The sequence below is a fragment of the Protopterus annectens genome, chromosome 2.part1, assembly GCF_019279795.1.
Source record: "Protopterus annectens isolate FY-2018-M chromosome 2.part1, PAN1.0, whole genome shotgun sequence".
Classification (NCBI taxonomy): domain Eukaryota; kingdom Metazoa; phylum Chordata; order Ceratodontiformes; family Protopteridae; genus Protopterus; species Protopterus annectens.
Window position 1 is genome coordinate 1,382,828,180 of NC_056729.1, and position 24,133 is coordinate 1,382,852,312.

Consider the following 24,133-nt stretch of genomic DNA (forward strand, 5'->3'; position numbering starts at 1 on the left):
GGGGCCTAAGGAGAGTAGTCCCTCTGAAAAAAAGCTTTACACAGCTTATGAGACATAATGTTTACATTAGACAACCCAACATGAAAGTTAGAGATGGCCGCCGATTGAACCCTGATTGTAGCAGAAGCGGACCCAGAATGAAAAAGTTCTGCTAGGAACTCCAAGATTTCGTGTACTGGGGCTAAAAAGGGATCTATGTTCCTAGCCTCTGCCCAACAAGAAAAATGTTTCCATTTGCTAGCATAAGTCTTTCTACTGGCGGATTTGTGAGAGGAGACAATCTCACGAACGGCCGGGGAAATGCTGGGAAGCCTGGCTAGGGTTGGAAGTAGAGCAACCAAGCTGTGAGCTGGAGTGTTTGGAGGGATTGATGCAGCCCGCCTGATTGATGAATCAGCAGGTCCGGAATAGGATCCAGAGTCCAGGGCTGCTCGAGAAGGTAACGGTGCAGGGACGGGAACCATATCTGTCGAGGCCAGTAGGGGGCAACGAAATAGCTTTCTGTATGATTTTCGGTATAAGAGGAAACGAAGGAAAGGCATAAAGAAGTCCCTGAGGCTAATCATGGACTAGAGCGTCTCTGGGGGAGTGACCGGGAAGCGGAAGAAGGGAGACATAGTTGCTGCATTTGCTGTTGAAAGGATGGCAAAATGATCGCAGCAAGGCTGTCCCCACTTGCGGAAGATCAGATCCGCAACTACCTGATTCAGAGACCACTCGTGAGGCATAAGAATAGCTGTGCTGAGCCTGTCCGCTATGACGCTGGACCTCCCAGGGATGTGCGTCGCAATCAGAAATCATTGGGAGGAGATCGCCCACTACTAAGAGTCTGAATGGTTCTCGATATAGGGGGTAAGACCTGGTGCCGCCCTGCTTGTTGATGTACCACACCACTGACATGTTGTCCGTTTGAATTGCAATGGTCCTAGAAAGGAGAGAGTCCTGAAGAGCTTGCAACGCTAGGAGCACGGCTCTCATTTCTAAGACATTTATGTGCAGATGGTACTCGTGAGGCTGCCAAGTGCCTTGGACTGTCCTGCCCTGATAATGCCCCCCCCCCACCCCCACCCTATCAGGGAGGCATCTGTGGTCACTGTAGCAACCGGAGGGGACTGAATAAATGGTCTGCCCTGAGACACTAGTGGGGAGACCATCCACCAGGAAAGGTGCCTTTTGTATATTTCTATAATCATGATCATGTGAGACATGTGCAGCTGTTGAAAGGACCTCTATGTGAACAGAAGCCACTGAAGGATTCTCATGTGAAAGCGGGCCAGAGGGATTAGAAGAACTTCCGCTGCCATGAAAGTCAGAGTTTGAAGGACCAATCTTGACTTGGACCCTTTTGCACTGCATTAGAATTTGTACTTGCTGACGAATTGTGGTCACCCTGTCTAGCGGTGACCTTGCGGACATACTCCTTGTGTCTAAGTCTGCTCCTATATAGGTAATAGATTGACAGGGCAACAAGGCAGATTTTTCGAAGTTTATTGCAATGCCTAGCTGGGAGCAAATTGTGATTGTGTATTCCCTGGTTTGTAGAAGTTAATGCCTGGTAGTAGCAGTAAGGAGCCAGTCGTCTAGATATGGAAATACTTGGAATCCTCGACGTCTCAGGTGAGCAGTGACTACTGCCATACATTTGGTGAACACCCTGGGGGCTGTGGTGAGACCAAAGGGCAGAGCTCTGAACTGGTAATGACTGGCTCCCAGCCGGAAGCGAAGGAATCTCCTGGAGCGCCTGTCCATTTTGATGTGATAGTGCGCATCCTGGAGATCTATGGAGCACATCCAATTGTCCTGACCCAGAAAGGGTAAAATGGACTGTAGCGTGACCATCCGAAACTTTGTTCTTTGAACAGACTTGTTTAGTCTGCTGAGATCCAGAATCGGACTCCAGTCCCCTGTCTTTTTTGGTACCAAAAAGAACCCTGAGTAAGTTCCGGATCTGTGTTGGCCTGCCGGGACTTCCTGGATGACTCTTTTTCTAGCAGTTTTGAAACTTCTATGACTGCTTGGTCCTTCAGATGGGGTGGAACATCTGGAAGGGATTTGCTTTATGGTAAGGGGGGTTGAAAGAAGGGAATTCTGTAACCTCTGGATATGATTTAGTGTACCCATTTGTCTTGTTAAATTATGCCAGGCTTTTGGGTACAGTGATAGTCTTCCCCTGACTGCCACCAGAGGCGGGCAGTTGGGAAACCCTTCAGGGATGCTGGAAGGGCTTCTCAGAGAAGGATTCTCTGCTGCCCTGGTTCTGCGGACCCCTTCTGACACGAGGGCGGCGTCAGTTTCCTCCCTGCCCCTGGAGGAAATATCACCGTGTGTCAGGCGAGGCTCCTGGGATTTTCAAACCACATTTTACCACTCTTCTGACCCTTGGGGTATGGTCTGAAGGAGTGGAAAACGGACTCACAGCAGAGAGTCTTGCCTTCTTGTTCACACCTAGTCAGAGTGTCTTTCACCTGTGGTCCAAAGAGAAAGGAACCATCAAAGGTGTTGGTGAATGACGCCTAAAGAGTTCCGCAAAATTACACAGCTGCATCCATGCGCTGCCTCCTAAGGGCCACGCCAGCACCTGCAGCTCTACGCACCATCAGCTGCATAGGAAATGAACCTCATGGAGGAGCTGACTACAGAATTAAGGGTCACCAGCTGAGAAGCCACTTTAGCTTGAGCCCCTTCAGCTGATGGATCCTGAATGGTATCTCAGAGCTCTTTAAGGAGATCCCTCTGAAGCCGGGTAAAATGGCATAAGCAATTCAGTGACCTCATAGAAAAGGTCGCTGAAGCAAACATTCGCTTCCCATATCTATCCATAGTCCTGGACTCCTTGTTAGGAGGATGGACAGACGAAGAAGTTTCTGCTAACTCTTTCTTAGTGGCTGATGCTACCACCATGGCATCCACAGGAACACCTTTGGTAAGGAACTGCTTATCAAGGGGTGCAGTGATAAACTTGCCGGGTCTCCTTGGGGTTGGTTCCACTGTATCTGGGACTGACCAAGCCCTTCGAACCACCACTGACATGAATGGATCGAAAGGCGGAGAAACCCAGGAGGTGGAAGTCTGGGAACCGAACGCATCCAGGAATACACACTCATCCTCGGTAGGGGCTTGGGGATTCCAGTTCCCCCTCTGCTTAAGGATTTCTAGGATGTCCGAGAAGGAAACCTCTTCAGGGGGTATCCCGGGGACCCTTCCGATTCATCTAAGTCTGTATCAGAAGACTCAGGGGAGTCAATGTGCTTTCTCTCTTGCACTTCTTCCGAAGGGGCTCCTCTGAATGATCAGGGGAGGCCTCGGAAGAAGAGGAAACACCCAATGGGTGCCCTGGAGTGCCGGTTCCCCACGCTTGGGGTCTGGAGGAGGAGCAGAGGTTGGCGCAGGCACGCCGGTGGGGTCGATCGTGAAGCTGACTCAGTGGCCAGCACACTCCTCATGACATCGAAGGCGTCCCTGCCACGATGTAGAGGAAGGCTCCGGTTCTGAGGAAATCGGAATCCCTGTCCGCACTGAGGGAGACTGCTCCAAGGCCGATGTAGGAGCTGATCTCACCTGCGCCGAAGCTCCGAGAGGGAGAACGGGGTCGGGCAAGGGTCCGATGCCACTCACCCCCTCAGAGCAGACGAGGGAGCCTCGGCGCCCAGATTCCTCGACGGACGGCACCATAGGGGGAATTGGAGCAGACGACGGAACCGAAGGAGAGACAGTTATCGGAGCCAACGGTTCCATGACTCGAACCCAAATGAACCCCGGCTCCAAGCTCAATGGAGTCAGAGGACGAATATCGATAGAAGTGGATGGAGCAGACACCTGTTGAGGAAGGCTGGACAACATCTTGGCAAGTGCCTGCGATTTCAGCAACCTACTGACCACTCTCTCCACGTCGTGATCCGAGAGCCTAGAGGACCGAGAGGAGTGGGAAGATCTGTGACTGCACTCACTCGGCAGCAGGGAGACATTGGAGCCGAATGTATGGATTCCAGAGAAGGGGACCTCAGCCTCTTGTGGCTCTGCGACGGTTCAAGATACTGATGGAGCCGACGGGGAGATAGTCTCCTCGGTTCCGACCGGAACTGAAGTAATAGGTAAAGTTTGGACCAATGACTGCTCCGAGCTTGGAGCCGACGATTTGGTCGGTTTTGAGGATTTCACAGGCTGAGCTTTGGCCGGTGAATCCTGGGGCTTAAGAAGTCTCCTCAGAATACGCTTATTTTTGCGCTCCTGCAGAACACTTGCCCTAAATGCATGGCATATAGAACAAGAGTCCTGCAGGTGCACTGCGCCTAAGCAATAGACACAAGAAGTGTGCCCATCTGTCAGAGACATTTTCTGACAGCATGAGTCACACTTCTTGAATCCAGACACCTTGGATTCTTTAGACATACCAAACAAAATACCTGAAAGATACTACACTGATTTTGGCGAACAGCAGTAACAAAAAAAAACACAACACTAACAACAAAAAGCAAAAACACACAGTATACTACAGCTAAAGAATGTTTTTTTTTCTTTAAACTAGGAAGCCTCTAACTTAAACGGCTACCTAACAATAAGAAGGAGGAAAGGCTTGAACAAAACGCTAACCTACAAGAAGGGATAGGGGTGGGGGGGAGGGGAGAACTCTCTAATTTAAACGAGTTCTAAGGGGAAGGACTACCAATACACTAAAGTAACAACAAGTTACAGATTACAATATAAACAATAAGCTCCCAGAAAAAGGACTAATCTGACAAAAAACAGATGAATAAGAAACTTATACAAGCCTGAGCCAGTAAGAACAACACCTCGCAGCTGAAGTGGCAAACGAGATCTGGGTAGCTAGCGCTGGGCATCATGGGATAAGGGGTAGAACAGGAATATAACAAATGCAAAAATGCCAGCAATTCTACACACTGTCATTCGGCAGGAGACTCCACTAGAAACAGCACCAGTCATACTCACTCGATGCATTCACACACATAATCAGACTTCAGGATACAGCAGTCAGAGTTTACAACTTAACAAAGCACTCACACATGCAAATTTAGCATTCACACACACACACACACTCCAAACTCAGAATTAACATGAACCCAGAAGCCATCGAACATAACTCTGCAACAGCGTTACACAAATGAATCATGTGGCGAGCCCCCCAAAAAGACAACATTAATTCTTTCTTTCTTCCCTTAACTTAATGAAAACACGGCCCGAAAACATGAGGATTACAAATGCATGTAATGACTAGGTATGGAATTAAAATTAGCCTGGACTAAAAAAAAAAAACTCACCTTAGCAACAAGTAAATAGATTGGAATATGCAGGCAATCCTAAGGTCCCTCAGTAAATGCAATTGGCAAGATACACTTACTGAACATACTAACACAGCTACAAAACTCACTCAAACAAGCTATAAAAAAAGGCATCCGTTATAGCCAGAATTTGATTGCACACTTACCACACACACTCCATTTGCGATTGCACACTTGCCTTCCTTCCGATAATCCATTTGTGATTGTTTCCCGCTCGCAGCCAGCCGGACATGATGTGAGCTCACTTCCGACTGGCTGGTATGCTCCTTAAAGGAGCCAACACTCTTTAAATATGTACGTTTTTTTTTTTCAAAAAAGCTACCCCCCTTCTAAAAAAGTTGTACTGAAATCAGTACAGTGCGTATGCCTCCCGACGTCCCTGGCTGGACCTCCCAGGGATGTGCGTCGCAATCAGAAATCATTGGGAGGAGATCGCCCACTACTAAGAGTCTGAATGGTTCTCGATATAGGGGGTAAGACCTGGTGCCGCCCTGCTTGTTGATGTACCACACCACTGACATGTTGTCCGTTTGAATTGCAATGGTCCTAGAAAGGAGAGAGTCCTGAAGAGCTTGCAACGCTAGGAGCACGGCTCTCATTTCTAAGACATTTATGTGCAGATGGTACTCGTGAGGCTGCCAAGTGCCTTGGACTGTCCTGCCCTGATAATGCCCCCCACCCCACCCTATCAGGGAGGCATCTGTGGTCACTGTAGCAACCGGAGGGGACTGAATAAATGGTCTGCCCTGAGACACTAGTGGGGAGACCATCCACCAGGAAAGGTGCCTTTTGTATATTTCTATAATCATGATCATGTGAGACATGTGCAGCTGTTGAAAGGACCTCTATGTGAACAGAAGCCACTGAAGGATTCTCATGTGAAAGCGGGCCAGAGGGATTAGAAGAACTGCCGCTGCCATGAAAGTCAGAGTTTGAAGGACCAATCTTGACTTGGACCCTTTTGCACTGCATTAGAATTTGTACTTGCTGACGAATTGTGGTCACCCTGTCTAGCGGTGACCTTGCGGACATACTCCTTGTGTCTAAGTCTGCTCCTATATAGGTAATAGATTGACAGGGCAACAAGGCAGATTTTTCGAAGTTTATTGCAATGCCTAGCTGGGAGCAAATTGTGATTGTGTATTCCCTGGTTTGTAGAAGTTAATGCCTGGTAGTAGCAGTAAGGAGCCAGTCGTCTAGATATGGAAATACTTGGAATCCTCGACGTCTCAGGTGAGCAGTGACTACTGCCATACATTTGGTGAACACCCTGGGGGCTGTGGTGAGACCAAAGGGCAGAGCTCTGAACTGGTAATGACTGGCTCCCAGTAGAAGCGAAGGAATCTCCTGGAGCGCCTGTCCATTTTGATGTGATAGTGCGCATCCTGGAGATCTATGGAGCACATCCAATTGTCCTGACCCAGAAAGGGTAAAATGGACTGTAGCGTGACCATCCGAAACTTTGTTCTTTGAACAGACTTGTTTAGTCTGCTGAGATCCAGAATCGGACTCCAGTCCCCCCGTCTTTTTTGGTACCAAAAAGAACCTTGAGTAAGTTCCGGATCTGTGTTGGTCTGCCGGGACTTCCTGGATGACTCTTTTTTTCTAGCAGTTTTGAAACTTCTATGACTGCTTGGTCCTTCAGATGGGGTGGAACATCTGGAAGGGATTTGCTTTATGGTAAGGGGGGTTGAAAGAAGGGAATTCTGTAACCTCTGGATATGATTTAGTGTACCCATTTGTCTTGCGTTAAATTATGCCAGGCTTTTGGGTACAGTGATAGTCTTCCCCTGACTGCCTCCAGAGGCGGGCAGTTGGGAAACCCTTCAGGGATGCTGGAAGGGCTTCTCAGAGAAGGATTCTCTGCTGCCCTGGTTCTGCGGACCCCTTCTGACACGAGGGCGGCGTCAGTTTCCTCCCCTGCCCCTGGAGGAAATATCACTACGTGTGTCAGGCGAGGCTCCCTGGGATTTTCAAAACCACATTTTACCACTCTTCTGACCCTTGGGGTATGGTCTGGAAGGAGTGGAAAAACGGACTCCCACAGCAGAGAGTCTTGCCTTCTTGTTCACACCTAGTCAGAGTGTCTTTCACCTGTGGTCCAAAGAGAAAGGAACCATCAAAGGGGGTGTTGGTGAATGACGCTCTAAAGAGTTCCGCAAAATTACACAGCTGCATCCATGCGCGTCTCCTAAGGGCCACGCCAGCACCTGCAGCTCTACACGCACCATCAGCTGCATAGGAAATGAACCTCATGGAGGAGCTGACTACAGAATTAAGGGTCACCAGCTGAGAAGCCACTTTAGCTTGAGCCCCTTCAGCTGATGGATCCTGAATGGTATCTCAGAGCTCTTTAAGGAGATCCCTCTGAAGCCGGGTAAAATGGCATAAGCAATTCAGTGACCTCATAGAAAAGGTCGCTGAAGCAAACATTCGCTTCCCATATCTATCCATAGTCCTGGACTCCTTGTTAGGAGGATGGACAGACGAAGAAGTTTCTGCTAACTCTTTCTTAGTGGCTGATGCTACCACCATGGCATCCACAGGAACACCTTTGGTAAGGAACTGCTTATCAAGGGGTGCAGTGATAAACTTGCCGGGTCTCCTTGGGGTTGGTTCCACTGTATCTGGGACTGACCAAGCCCTTCGAACCACCACTGACATGAATGGATCGAAAGGCGGAGAAACCCAGGAGGTGGAAGTCTGGGAACCGAACGCATCCAGGAATACACACTCATCCTCGGTAGGGGCTTGGGGATTCCAGTTCCCCCTCTGCTTAAGGATTTCTAGGATGTCCGAGAAGGAAACCTCTTCAGGGGGTATCCCGGGGACCCTTCCGATTCATCTAAGTCTGTATCAGAAGACTCAGGGGAGTCAATGTGCTTTCTCTCTTGCACTTCTTCCGAAGGGGCTCCTCTGAATGATCAGGGGAGGCCTCGGAAGAAGAGGAAACACCCAATGGGTGCCCTGGAGTGCCGGTTCCCCACGCTTGGGGTCTGGAGGAGGAGCAGAGGTTGGCGCAGGCACGCCGGTGGGGTCGATCGTGAAGCTGACTCAGTGGCCAGCACACTCCTCATGACATCGAAGGCGTCCCTGCCACGATGTAGAGGAAGGCTCCGGTTCTGAGGAAATCGGAATCCCTGTCCGCACTGAGGGAGACTGCTCCAAGGCCGATGTAGGAGCTGATCTCACCTGCGCCGAAGCTCCGAGAGGGAGAACGGGGTCGGGCAAGGGTCCGATGCCACTCACCCCCTCAGAGCAGACGAGGGAGCCTCGGCGCCCAGATTCCTCGACGGACGGCACCATAGGGGGAATTGGAGCAGACGACGGAACCGAAGGAGAGACAGTTATCGGAGCCAACGGTTCCATGACTCGAACCCAAATGAACCCCGGCTCCAAGCTCAATGGAGTCAGAGGACGAATATCGATAGAAGTGGATGGAGCAGACACCTGTTGAGGAAGGCTGGACAACATCTTGGCAAGTGCCTGCGATTTCAGCAACCTACTGACCACTCTCTCCACGTCGTGATCCGAGAGCCTAGAGGACCGAGAGGAGTGGGAAGATCTGTGACTGCACTCACTCGGCAGCAGGGGAGACATTGGAGCCGAATGTATGGATTCCAGAGAAGGGGACCTCAGCCTCTTGTGGCTCTGCGACGGCTCCGAAGATACTGATGGAGCCGACGGGGAGATAGTCTCCTCGGTTCCGACCGGAACTGAAGTAATAGGTAAAGTTTGGACCAATGACTGCTCCGAGCTTGGAGCCGACGATTTGGTCGGTTTTGAGGATTTCACAGGCTGAGCTTTGGCCGGTGAATCCTGGGGCTTAAGAAGTCTCCTCAGAATACGCTTATTTTTGCGCTCCTGCAGAACACTTGCCCTAAATGCATGGCATATAGAACAAGAGTCCTGCAGGTGCACTGCGCCTAAGCAATAGACACAAGAAGTGTGCCCATCTGTCAGAGACATTTTCTGACAGCATGAGTCACACTTCTTGAATCCAGACACCTTGGATTCTTTAGACATACCAAACAAAATACCTGAAAGATACTACACTGATTTTTGGCCGAACAGCAGTAACAAAAAAAAAAAAACACAACACTAACAACAAAAAGCAAAAACACACAGTATACTACAGCTAAAGAATGTTTTTTTTTCTTTAAACTAGGAAGCCTCTAACTTAAACGGCTACCTAACAATAAGAAGGAGGAAAGGCTTGAACAAAACGCTAACCTACAAGAAGGGATAGGGGTGGGGGGGAGGGGAGAACTCTCTAATTTAAACGAGTTCTAAGGGGAAGGACTACCAATACACTAAAGTAACAACAAGTTACAGATTACAATATAAACAATAAGCTCCCAGAAAAAGGACTAATCTGACAAAAAACAGATGAATAAGAAACTTATACAAGCCTGAGCCAGTAAGAACAACACCTCGCAGCTGAAGTGGCAAACGAGATCTGGGTAGCTAGCGCTGGGCATCATGGGATAAGGGGTAGCCTCAAGCCAGTAAACAGCTCTTGAGCTACAGAAGATGGCAGAGTCGGAGCCGAGGATCGGCTCCAATCTCAACCAGCAAGAAACAAAGGCGAGATAGACAACTTAACATCATTAGTTTACACATGCATAGACATTACAAATACAATGTTCATGTCCAAGTTGCTGTATATCTGTTACTTATTTTTTGTTATTTGACTGCTTACTTGTTTGTTGGTTTATTTGTTGGTGAGCGAGGACAAAAATGATTTTGCTACTTGAGGCCTGAACAAATTGTTGTTTGTCCAGCAAAACAATAAACTGGCACCTACTTTTTCTCTGACTTTGCTTATGTTTGACACACTTTTGAGTGCCTACTACAGAAATAAAAGTCAGAGAAATAGCAAAGCTGTTTGTGATGGCCAGTGAAGTAAGTAGTGAATGAATTTCTATAAATTTGGCATAATATTTCCATTGATTATGTTTGCTTAGTTTTTATGAGGTTGCTGCATATTTATACTGTAACAAGCAAGAGTATATTTCTAGGCAACATACTCAATTCTGATTTCCCCTTCATTGATGCTATTTAAGTAACTAGTACTAGTGTATTATCTTAACAAGCTCTGAGACTGTAGGATCTCAATGATTCACACATTCTGTCCACATATATGCCAATAATTGCTTGCCATAATATTAAAGTGGTAAGGTGGCAACTTTTTTGTACAGACTGCTTACTTTTTAAATGTTTAGTATGAAATGGCATATTGTGTGGTAACAGAAATGAAGACGATAGTCATTGTGCATCTAAGGCAGAACATGAGGGGTTTGTTTGCTAGATGGTTTAGATGTTGTCATTAAATACCACAGGGTTGCTAATGCATGACTTGAGAAGAGACTGAACTATGATTGTAGTGAAGTGAAATCTTGAGATTAACATTACACTGTTTCTCCTTAAAGTGCACCACAGTATCAGCAATCCGTCTACATATCAGGGGAGCAGAATCCAGAACTTTCTGCACCATTTGTGTTCATATCCTGTGCATTAAGCCCTGTTCATTTAAAAGACATATATTAGATTCCACCAGGAATGCATCTTGTCACCACTTATTTCTGATTTTCATAGATTCTTTAGATTGCAAGGGTGTCCACTATGAGGATTACTACAGTACATATTTCTTGCTTGCATATTAAGTTGTGTTTTTGGTCTTGCCCAATGCTGACTTCAAATAAACATTCAAGTGATTTGCTGCTGAATGTGAGACAGGATAAATATCAACTACAGCATATATGAAGTGATAATACCATCCCGAAAAAAAGTGCTTTGCTCTTTTCAGGTGTGTCTTTGTGAAGCGGGGGCACCTGCAACATAGGGCAGTGGCTGCAGTCTTGCAAGTGCTGACTTACAGCAACAAATCTGAGCAAAGGTATATTAATAATGGGGGGACAAAGGACCAAAACATAGGGACAGATGTTGAACATTGTTCCTATAAACTTTGAAAATTGCTGGAATGACAAATTTTATGTTGTTATATATTTTCTGAAGGATATGAAGTCTGAAACTGAAATGTCGGTCATTATTTAGTAGCATTTATTGAATTTAATCCTCAATGATTTGACAGAAAACCACACTTATGAGGAATGGACCAAAAATAAGAGGCAAAATGGGGGCATTTTAGTTTTATACAAGTGCAAAGCTTTACAAAAACATAAAATTATCAGGGAAGAGATTTACTGTGCATTGGAGGTTGTGTTTGTATGCATAGAAAATTACGGATGGTGAAATGGTTGAAAGTATGGAAGATTTATTTCATTTCAAGAGTTTAGTTTTGACTGGTAAGAGTTGTTTTTATTATTATTTAAATACAGGTATTTTTCTTTATTTTTATTCAACAGCATTCAATTTAAGATGGAAAAGTTTATAATAAAAAAAAGAAAATTAGAAGACACTGATGTTACTACGTCGAGTGTTGCTTTGCCCAGTCACAGCACATCAGCAACAGATACCTCGTCTAGTACCTTAATTGGCACTGGTTCTCTTAAAGCTAAATTAAAAACTATTGTTCGCTATTACGATGAAGATCGTCATTCGGCTTTATATCCAGTGAAGACAATCCACCACGTCCCACATGTAATTTGTGGTGAAAAATTAGCAAATTAAGCTATTGTTCCAAGTAAATTAAAAAGACATTTGCAAACTAAACACTCTCACTTGTTCAAAAAGCCGGATGAATATTTTAAAAGACTTGTACTGTATAACAATAATCAAGAAAAAAGAAGGACTCCATTTGTAACTGTATCAGAAAAAGCCCAAGAAGCAAGTTACGCAGTTGTAGAAATTGTTGCTAAACAAATGAAATCTCACAATTGCAGAATCTGTAATTTTACCAGCATGCCGTAAAATTGTAAATATCACGTTTGGCAAAAAACATGAAAAGAAGGTGTTAAAAATTCCAGTGTCAGATAACACCATTTGTCGACATATTCAGGATTTGTCCCAAGATGTTGAGATGCAAGTGATCTCACATTAAAGAAGTAGATATGTTTTCTATTCAGCTGGATGAATCAACTGATGTGATGGCAAAGCTCAACTTCTAGCGTTCAGCAGATTTATTTATAAAGAAGAGATTATTGAACAGTTACACTTCCAGAAACAAAGAGAGGCCAAGATAATTTTGATGTTGTTGATAATTACTTTAGTTGCCATAATTTGTCTTGGGATTCCTGCATCAGTATTTGTATGGATGGTGCCCGCGCTATGTCAGGAAGTGTACAAGGATCTGTTACACTGGCTCAAAAAATCAAAAATCTTTGGTACCCGAGCTCAAAAAGGTACTAGACAAAACTGTCACAATTGTCAATTATATAAAAAACAGGCCATTAAATTTGAGATTGTTTGCAGTACTATGTTCCTCAATGGAAACTTTTCACACGCAGTTGTCACTGCATACAGAAGTTAGGTAGTTATCTCGTGGTAGAGTTCTATCAAGATTTTATGAACTAAAGGAAGAAGTTCTAACTTTTTTGACAACTCAACAATCTCAGTTAGCACAGCTTCTCAGTGATGAGCTTTGGTGCAAGAAGATTGCATTTCTTGCAGATCTATTTCACTCTTTGAACACACTTAATACAAGTATGCAAGGAGAGCGAGAAAATATTCTTACTTCCACCGATAAAGTTAATGCTTTAGGAAGAAAGAAAGAATCAGAAGACAAAATGCAGTAGAAATGTTTGAGCTAACAAGCACTTCTTCCTTTCTCCATGTCGTATTTGTACAGATCGAGCTTTTCCACAAACAATAAATCGCAGCTGGAAACCCTGGAAGATGACTTCAGAGTATGCCAGTCCAAAATTCGACCTTGCACAAAACACATTCTAAAAGAAAGTCAAGCTCCAATATTTCATTAAATATTAAATGCAAGTAAAACAAGACAAAAAGATGTTAAGTAGAGTGCTGCTTTACCCAGCCCCAGCATTATCAGCAGCGGATACCTAGTCTAATACTTTAATTGGCACTGGCTCTTTTAAAGATAAATTAAAAACTATTGTTCGCCATTACAATGAAGATTGTCATTCAGCTTTATATCCAGTAAGACAATCCACCACATGCATAATTTGTGGTGAAAAATTAGCAAAGGAAGCTATGGTTCCAAGTAAATTAAACAGACATTTGCAAATTAACCATTCTCACTTGTTCAAAAAGCACGTTGAATATTTTAAAAAAGAGGTGTAATGGAGAACCGTAATCAAGCAAAAAGATGGACTACACTGTAACGATATCACAAAAAGCCCAAGAAGCAAGTTATGCAATTGCAGAAATTGTTGCTAAAAAATTAAATCTGAAAATTGCAGAATCTGTAATTTTACCAGCATGTTGTAAAATTGTAAATATCATGTTTGGCAAAGAACACGAAAAGGCGGTTTTAAACATTACATTGTCAGGTAACACCATTTGACGACGTATTCAGGATTTGCCCTAAGATGTTGAGTTGCAGGGGATATCTCACATTAAAAAGTTGATATGTTTGCTCTTCAGCTAGAAGAATCAATTGATGTGACTGGCAAAGCTCAACTTCTAGCATTCAGTAGATTTATTTATGAAGAGATTATAGAACAGTTTTATTTTGTCAACCTCTCCCAGAAACAATGAGGGGCCAAGATATTTTTGATGTCGTTAATTACTTCAGTTGTCATAAATTGCTTGCCTTGGGATTTCTGCATCAGTATTTGTATGGATGGTGTTCACTCTGTCAGGAAGTGTAAAAGGATTTGTTACACTGGCTCAAAGAAAGAATCCTAGAATTATTTTTACTCCTCCTTTCCTCCACAGAGAAGTACTAACGTCAAAATCATTGGTAGCAGAGCTGAAAAAAGTACTAGACGAGACTGTCACAATTGTCAATTATTATATAAAAAGCAGGCCGTTAAATCTAAGATTATGTGCAGCACTATGTTCCTCCACAATGGAAGCTTCTCACACGCAGTTGCTACTGCATACAGAAGTTAGGTGGTGATCTCGCGTCAAGTTCTATCAAGATGTTATGAACTAAAGGAGGAAGTTGTAACTTTTCTGATAACTCAATCTCAATTAGCAAATTTTCTCTCAGTGATGAGCTTTGGTGCAATAAGGTTGCATTTCTTGCTGAATTATTTCAATCTTTGAACACGCTTAATAAAAGTATGCAAGGAGAGAGTGAAAATATTCTTACTTCCACCGATAAAATTAATGCTTTCAAAGAAAAAATAATGCTTTGGGAAGAAAGAATCACAAGAGAAAATGCAGTAGAAATGTTTGAGCTAACTAACACTTCTTCCTTTCTCCATGTCATATTTGTGGAAAAGCTAGATTCACACAAAGAACAAGAATAGATCACGGCTGGAAGCCCTGGAAGACTACTTGCGAGTGAGTATGCCTGTCCAAAATTCGACCTCGCACAAAACACATCAAGCTTAGATATCTCATTAAATATTAAATGCAAGTAAAACAAGACGAAAAGACTTCTTAAACCAATCAAAATTATACCTATTTTTTTGTCACCGGCAAAAAATGTAATATATTTTTTGGTGTGCCGTGAGATTTTTATAATAGGTTTGTGTGTGCCATGAGAGATGAAAAAGGTTGAAAATCACTGTTCTAAGTAATCAATATAATTTACATACATCAGTTTGAGCCTTATTGTTTTATTTTTTTTGGTAAACAGTTTTAACTATAAACATCTGTACTATTCTTAAAAAGTGTTGTAGAATTTTTTATATTCGCCAGATCTACCACCAACTCAAGCAGACAGGGCCTTGGTTTCATATCTCATACAAAGAATGATAAACTCATGACTACTGCAGCAGCCACTCCATGCTGCACTGCAATGCCAGTACTAAAAACAAAAATAAATCCCAATACCCAGTGCGGGACTAAAAGCCACAGTCTTCTAGTCTTTCAGCACCAGCAAAGGAAAGTATGCTTCTTGGTCATTGATGCTGTAAAACCATGCATGGACTGTATTTTTTTTTCTAAATAAGGCAAATGTGACCATCAGGACTACACATTCCCAAATTAATTAACTTTGCCACAGTTGTCTTTCATTGATCTATGTTCTAATGAGATGACTTGGCTAGTCAACAACGTACAACTGAAGGTTTTGCAACCTTGCAGTTGTTCATATTTGGCATGGGAGTACAAGGATAATGAACCCTGCATGAAGGATGGGGGGGGGGGGGGCTCTACCACATAAAAACAAGTTAACTGGATCCAACTTGAATAAACTGGCTCAATTAATTGATGCTCGCTGAACAGTAAGTCAATTAAATATGCCACAACCATCCTACCATTTACTTGCATAGGTAATATCTGCTACAAGGGGATATGAAAATAGAGAGAGGTTAAACAAACCTACAAAACTACCTGCAAGTACTACAATTTTTTTTGAATAGTGCATTGGACTAGCTAAGTTAATGTGCACTAGATAACGTGAGTGTTTAAGTGGTCTCACTGCATGGAAATCATGTTCATACGAGATTACCAAGCCATAAGGGACCAGGAGTGAATTTACGCATTCCCTTGCATTAGATTATGCTTGAAGATGGTCAGGGAAGGGTTCTGCTTCACATGAATATTCCAGAGAAGAGGCAAACTCTGGGTCACATATCTGTCTAAACAGCATGATCTATTTATGTCAAAGACTAGGTTTAGATCTTTGGAGCAGGTAACCCTCGTGCAGTTAGTTTTGCGAATATGCAACATTTCCATCAGGGCTGGGCCAGAGACTGCCTTGTAGGTCGGGTACAGATCACCCCTCAGTAATCGGTAGGAAATTGAATACGCTGACAAGGTTTTTAAATCAGTCCACATGACATATTTGTTGTATCCTGTATTTTTAGGTAAGAAACCTGAGGATGCTCCAGCTATTGCAGTTGCCTGGCAAGGTATATGCCAAAGGATGCACTGTACTCATTGGTCTGATTAGAGTGGAGAACAGTAGTACAATGATATCCTTAGATCTGTATGCTGTGCCCTTAACTTATAAGCTGAGCCCCATACAAGGCTTTTCTCATCACCATGGACAAATGGCGGTCAAAGTTCAGATTACTATTTAAGGACCCACATCTCTCACCACTGGGTCCATACTCGGGTGTGGTGGGGGTGCTATCAATGTTGTAATTTGCGGTATTTGATTTCCCAAAGGTTATTGTTATGCACTCCTTCACATTTAGCTTGAGGCCATGGCTCTAACATCAATCATTAGTCTGTGTCAGACCTTTCTGCAGGATATCAACATCGTTAAGAAAAGTCAATTGTTGCCCCCAACTTGCAGTCATCAGCAAACTTGGTCAGCCAAAGGCCACCAACATTTGCCTTGACATCGAAGATGTATATCCCAAACAGGTGGGTGCCTAGACTGGTCCCTTGCTGGATAAAGATTCCCTCACTCTAAACAGCTGACCTCTCTGAGCCATTTGGCTATCTATCTGGTGATGTAGAGGTTTATGTCCAACTTTGTGAGTTTATCTATAATACTCAAGTGGGGTACTGTGTCACATGCCTTGGCCAGGTCAAGGTAGGCTGTATGCAGCACCGTTTTACCCTCATCCATGGCCTTGGTGACCTTCTCAAAGAAGTCCACCAGACTGAGCAGACAGGACCTGCCCTTGACAAAGCCAAGCTGGGTTGGGTCTAAAGTCTGTAGATCTCTTATGTTGTTGTTGTTGATCAGTTCCAGGATTATCCCTTTTATAGACTTGCATATTAAGCTAGTCAGACTTGTTGGTCAGTAGTCCTCCACTCTACTGGGACAAAGCCTGTTTGGAGATTGTGGTTCAACAGAGATCTACTAGGTCACGTTTCAAGCTATTTAATAGGCACCCTGGAATTCCATCAGGGCCCACTGATGCCATGTTTCTAGCTTTAGAGAGCACTGTGCCAATATGTTCTTTTGTGAAAAAACGGGCAAAGGAATGGTAGGGAGTATTTCATGGGGAGAGACCGGAGGTGATGAGGGGTAAAATTTGAGCTGAATTTATCGGCTATCAGGTTTGCTATTTCCTCTGGCTAAGTATAGGTAGTGCCATCTACAGCCAACTCAGCACATTGTTGAGTGCTTCCTTTAAGATTTCGGACACAACTAAAAAATGCTTTGTGGTTATCCTTTGATCGGGAGACCATTTTAATCTCATATTTAGTTTTTGAAGACTTGACCAGTTCTCTGATTTGCCAGTTGAGATTAATGAGGGATTTGTTTCTCTTTTGGGCACCCACCCACTTCTACACAGAATTTCTTCCTTCTGCTGTATAGTCTACTCATGAAAGGGGTCCACCATGGTGGCATGCTTTTCCGGCTAGACCTGGGTTTAATTCAGTCAGGTAGTGCCATTTGCATGCATATGTTTAAGTGGTCGTACAGGGTATGTGTGTATACTTCTGCGTAGGCTCTGTTTTTGTGGTTAGGGGGAACTTTAAAATTACCTACACTATCACATAACAGAAGGTAATTTGCCTTGAAAAAAATTCTTTAGGGTTTGATGGGGGTTCTACCTTTACATTTATTTCAAAGGACTGATGATCCAAACTGGCCAATGAGGACAATACATGGGGGGTAATGCAACACACCACTAGGGGACTAAGTCCAAGAATCTCTGAGCTTACATGTTAGTAGCCATATAGGTTTCCCAATTTATGAGGGGTAGTTAAAATTGCCCATCAGTAGTATGTTGGGCTGAATGACAAGTGATTATAGTAACTTCAGGTATATGGAATGGTTTATGGCTGGAACTGGGGTGCTTTCCTCAGCCTTGAGCCATGTCTCTAACTGCACAGATGTTAATTCTCCAGGATGAGGACAGCATCCAGGGAATGCAATTTCTTGTTAAGACTCCTAGCACTGAGCAGTAATATTTTCAGCTTGGCATTAGAATAATTTGATACATTGGAAGTCTGCTGGTTTGGCACAGCCTAAAACATGCACTGTGGGTGTGTCCAAAACCATGGCCAATATTTGAAAGCCTAGCAGCAACAGGTGCAGACCATCTCTGATAAAGCAACGTGGTCTGTGAACCACGTTGTTCCAGGCTGATAAATACTGGATCCCCTTGGAATGATATCCGTAGCTAAACCAATTACTTAAGGCAATCATTTTCTGTTTGTACTGTGGTATCATTCTTGGTGAGGGTGGAATGCTGCTCAATAAAAGGGTTATACCAGCTAGCAACATGTATTCAGAGAGGTCCAGCAGGTCTCTTCATATAGTCCAGGAAGGTACGTCTCAGATCATTTACACCCACATGGACTACGAGTCATTATGGTACTTGTGGCTGAGGGACTTGAGTGCCTGCATGATCTGGCAAATCCGGGCCAGACAGGCAACTGACTATAAACCTGCTCTTTATCCAGCTTGGCAAGGGGTGCATCCATGTGTCTCAACATGGAGTCTCCTATGAGCAAGATGTTTAAATGCGTGGTGTTTCACTTTAGGAGCTTGCATGTGTAGTCACTGATGTGTACTTTAATGTGTAGTGGTTGGTGTTGACTTGGTTTTGTTTGCATGTGGTTTCTGAGGACAGCATACAGAAGGCCTCTGTGGTTTTTGGTAAATTACTTGGGAGCATCTCCACATATGTAGGTTTATGTGTTGAAACTTTATTTAGTGAAGGAAATTATGTGCATGTGCTGACAACACGTTTGTCATTTGATTGGTCAGTATGCGAGAGTCATGTCACTTTTCATAGTGCAACTACATCTCTCACATACTGTGTTTGTTAGTTTTAGGTATAAGTGGGTTGTCAGCATACATGAGACGATTGCTACACTGCCTCAGGATGCCCACATCTACCAGGATGGTCACAGAGGTAGCATGAAAGTGTCTATCCATTTTTTATTTTTTTACTACGGGTTTAACTATGGAGAAGAATGAGGAGATTTAACAGGACTGGGATGATAGCACATGGGTGATGCTGCTCAGCATGCAACTCAGATGCTCCTAGAGCAGCACAAGGACTGGGGAAGGTTGCAGAGATAGTTATTCTAAGGGAAATTTTAACTTTATTGTGTTTGGGTCTATACGGGACACTGGTAACCACCACTGCAAGGAGAGTAGCCTAGATCAAAATACTGGGCTTGTATAGAATCATAAAAACAAGTTTTACCACAGAAAGGCCTGCAAACCAATCAGGAAAACAGACTACATGCTTTCATCCAGTAGCCTCCAACTCGGACAGGTTTGCTACAGCACACTTCTGCCACAAGTGTGCAGCCAAAAACCCTCAATGCAAAAATGCTGGTTTTAAATCTCAAGTGCAGGGAAACCACAACCTAGTAGGGTTACCACCTGTCCCTCTTTGGGCACATGTGTCCTGCAAACAAAAAAAAGGTAAATGTCTTGAGATTTTAGGACAAAATGTTTTCCTAAGTTTTAATAGTTGCATAAAATGGTTATTTTGTATCTGAAATACCCAAGTGTTGCATGAAATAGCATTAACAACTGAAATGCTACAAGAATAAGCTTTAATTTTTGCAAAAAAGTGAAGTTCTGTCCTTTGCACTGGCCTTGGGTATGTTTTTCCCCACATAATCTCACGTTTCTACACAAAATGTCCCACTTTAAGCATTTGAAAAGGTGACAACCCTACAATCTAGATACTACTGTCCTGTAAAACTAGCGGACACAATGTAATTATGTAACTCAGCAGCAGAGGAAAACAGTTCAACTTTGAAATGCTAATAAAGTGCAAGAAATGTAACAGTTAATACAAGATTCTTATGATATACAGTACAAATTATCAGAAGTGCAAATTGATACTTATGTAACTTTATTCTTTCCAGTAATACCCCAGATGTGGCTAGAAGTCACCATTTGAGCACACCACCTTCCAACTTATACATAAATAAGATTAACCTGCACACATTTACATACATGAATTCCCAGACCTTCCAATCTGTTTGTTGCAGTGCCAAAACAACTAGTTACCATACAAAAGAGCATTGACCAATTTACAAATCACCAGCCAGCATACATACATAAGAAATAGCAACAGTTTGTTTTGTTATCTATTGATTTTTTTAAAGACTTTCACAAGAAATAAAATGTGTATTAAGAATGCAGTCTTACCTTAACTACTGAATTCCAGAAGGGGTGCATAACATATATTGAGAGTGGATTTGTGTCGACGGCACTGTACTGTGGAAGAAAAGTAAAATAAAATAATTTGTATGCATCACTCAGGCCCTACAGAAATACAACTAGGGCATGGCAATTTGTTAAAAAAATCTAAATTACAAAAAGTAATGAAACAGATCTAGCCTTTGACCATCACGTGTCTACAGTGGTGAGAAAATCATTCTATACTGCACAACTTATAATTATGGCATCCAAGTCCAAGGAAGTCATTGTTCCACTGTATTCGACATTCATCAGACCTATCATTGAGTACAATGCCCCCGTTAGTATGTACCTAATCAGGCATATCCAACAATTAGAACGCCCACAGAGGTTCCTCACTAAAAGAATACAGGGCATAAGTAAAATGTCCTATGCAGACCACCTCAAGGCCCTATCCCTGTATTCAGTCTCCTACAGGCTTTTGAGGGAAAATCTATCCCTGGCATATAGGGCATTGTCTGACCAAATTCTGATGGACCTCCTGCATATCCACAAAACAAACAGCACCAGAATTACCCATTCTAAAGACTTAAACCTTGCCTGTGATATAAATAGGTCCTGCTGGAGAGATAGGAAAGTATCACAGAGTCTACCCAGTCTATGGAACAGGCTCCCCATCCATGTGAAGCAGAGTTCCTCCCTAACCCAATTCAAGTGCAACCTGGACAACTGGATGGGACAAGTACAGATGTGTACACGTACCATAAATGTAGATGTTAGAGTGCATTCACTGTTGCAGTCATCACACTTAGGTTATCTGCCTGCAGGTAGCCCTCAGTTGGCCCAAATACCAGAGTCTTGGGATTTCTGCGTTGGATGCTGTCGCCTCTTCCGTGAAGTCAGGATGTCAGGCGTATAAAACATGCAGCTGATGCCATTACAACAGTTTTTCTTGCCCCAGATGTCAGGAGCCCCCAAAATAGGAAGCAATTACATGGTATGGAACACCTCCAGTAAAAATTAAATACCATGGCCGTAAGATATGGCCAAAATGAGGACAGGTAGAAAGTCTAGAAAAGTCAGGGGGCTGGAGGGAGGGTAACCAGGATTACAACAGTGAATACACTCTAACATCTACATTTATAGTAAGTGTACACTACTATGTTCTTCATGTTTCACTGTTGCAGTCGTCACTTGGGTTGATTCCCAAAGCTGAGTAAGGGTGGAGGCAGTCAAGAAGAATTAGGGCTGGCTAGCAGGCCTTGTAAGACTGAGGAGTCAAATCCAACTCTAGATTTAGAAAAGTCTGGTAAGTGGTAATGCTTGGTGAAGGTGTGTACAGAACTCCAGGTTGCAGCTTCCAGGATGCCCCTGATAGGGACTCCCCTGAGAAATGCTGTAAAAGTTTAACTAGCCCTAGTGGAATGAGTTCTGATCCCCTGTGGGGTAGGTTTTCCATGGTGTTCGTAGCAGAAATGGATGCAGAGTGCTATCCATTTGGAAATGGTTTGCTTTGAAATGGCCTTGTCCTCTGCCCCGGTAGCAAAGCTGACTAGCAGCTGGTCAGATTTTTCTGAAAGGCTTAGTCCTGTCAAGGTAGAACTTGAGCTGTCTGTTCACGTCCAAGGAGTGCATGATCCTCTCCCCTTTATTATGAGGATTAGGGAAAAAGGTTGGTAAATGGATGGATTGGTTTAAAGCCCCACTGGATGCCACCTTGGAAATAAATGATGGGTTAGTCCTGATGGAGACCCTGTCAGTGGAAAATGAAAATAAAGGGTTCCACAGCCATTAGTGCCTGTAGCTCAGACACACTTCTTGCTGAAGTGATGGCTGAAGAAAGGCAGTTTTCCACGAGAGGAATTTTAACTCTGCTGTAGCAGCAGGTTTGAAAGGGGGGAAGCGTGAGCTTCTCTAGTGCAAAGTTAAGGTGACAAGCAGGGGTGGGAGCTCTCCTCGGGGGTCTTAAATAGTTAGCTCCTCTCAGAAACTGTTGGATCAGAGGGTGAGAAAAGAGAGGTAGCTCCGTATTGTAATGAGCTGAGAAAGCCGAAGCCTGAATCTTAACTGATGCGAAGGAAGGGCCTTTGTGGCACAGCTCTGCTAGGTAATCTAGGATTAGAGGTAAGGAGGGCACGGCAGTGTCCTTTCCTAGAGACTGACTCCAAGAACAGTATCTTTTCCATTTTTCTGAATAGGATTTCCTAGTACTAGGCCTTCTGGCCTCAAGGATTATGTCCAGCACCTGTTTGCTAAGGGTTGCTGGTGGTGTGTTCAGGGAATAAGCCAGGCTGCAAGGTTCATAGTTTGCAGCTGAGGATGCAAAATCTGTCCCTCCTGCTGGGACAGCAGGGAGGGGGTCTGATGTAGGTGCCAGGGTGGCACAATTGTCAGAATGCGTAGGAGTGGGTACCAGTGCTGGCGTGGCCAGTCTGGTGCAATAAGGATTGTCCTTTGTCTGTCCTGCTTGATCTTGAGTAGTACTTTTGAGAGGAGGGACAGAGGGGGAAAGGGATAAATTGAGAGGTCTTCCCATGTAAAGGATAGGGCATCCACTCGCCATGCTTGGCTGTGGGGATTTCTGGTGCAAAATTTGCTCAACTGATGGTTTTGGGGGAGGCAAAGAGGTCCAGCTCTGGTGGTCCCCGCCTGTCAATTAGAAGTTTGAATAAGTTGGGCTCCAGTTTACACTCATGTGGGTCCAGTAGATTTCTGCTCAAGTCATCTGCCAGTGAATTTGTTTGCCTGGCAGGATTTGAGCTTGCAGGTGCACTTGGTTGCTCAAGGTTGTGCTCCACAGGGCCATAGCTAACCTGCAGAGTGAGCAGGAATGAGTTCCCCCTACTTGTTTATGTATCACATAACTGTGGTGTTGTTTGTCTTTATCAAGAGTTGCCCTAGAAGGATAAGGTATTTGAAGGCTGTCAGCATTCTGTACAGCTAGCATTTCTTTTTGAATGACGTGCAGTTGAATTTGTCCTGGGCTCCATTCAGCTTGAATGCATTTGCCTGCCACGTCAGCCCCCCATGCATAGACTGATGCGCCTGTTGTCAGGTTTTGCGCGGCGAGGGGTAGAGTGAAAGGAAGTCCCTTCTTGTGAGTGCAAGCCTCTACCCACCAAAGGAATTCTGCCCTTAGAGAAGGAATGATAGGAATAAGTGTTTCCAAGTCCTGAGATTGTTGACACCTGAGACTTTTTTAAAATACCAGTGAAGTTCCCTCAAATGCAGTCTTGCATATGGAATTAGAATGCATGAGGCCATGAGCCCTACGGCTTGCATTATTTTTCTTTGCAGATAGCTGGGTCTTTGTGGCCATTAGTTTTTAAGTAGTTTGTCAAAAGAACCTGCTTTTCTAGATTGAGGAATGCCATCTGGGAAGTTATGTTCAAGCTTGCTGCCAGGAATACAATCTGTTGGCTGGGCACCAGATGTGATTTCTTTTCTTGATGGTGTACCCCAGAGACGTTAGAAGTCTCTTAAAAAATGTCAGGTGCTGAAGTAGCAATTCCTGACTGTCCACCTGAATCAGGCAATCGTCCAAGTATGGGTAAATTTGAACATTTCTCTGCCTGCAGTATGCAATAGTTGGAGGCAGGCATTTTGTGAATACCCTGGGTGCAGTAGATAAGTCAAAGGGAAGTGCAGAGAACTGATAGAGCATACAGCCTGCCCTGAAACCTAAATTTTTCCTGCAAGATTCCCTATTATGGGATTGTGCAGATAAGCTTCTTTTAAGTCTAGGGTGACTAGCCAGGAGTCCTTAGCCAGCATAGAA

At 43.9% G+C, this 24,133-nt stretch overlaps 1 protein-coding gene across 1 annotated transcript in view; it reads right to left on the bottom strand.

The window, feature by feature from the left end:
- SELENOI (selenoprotein I) overlaps positions 1 to 24,133 on the bottom strand; it is a 1,061,441-nt gene that overhangs the window by 891,353 nt on the left and 145,955 nt on the right. Inside the window, exon 2 of the mRNA XM_044062854.1 lies at positions 20,365 to 20,433. Coding sequence (XP_043918789.1) covers positions 20,365 to 20,433 — 69 coding nt within the window. The remainder of the gene's footprint in view (positions 1 to 20,364; positions 20,434 to 24,133) is intronic.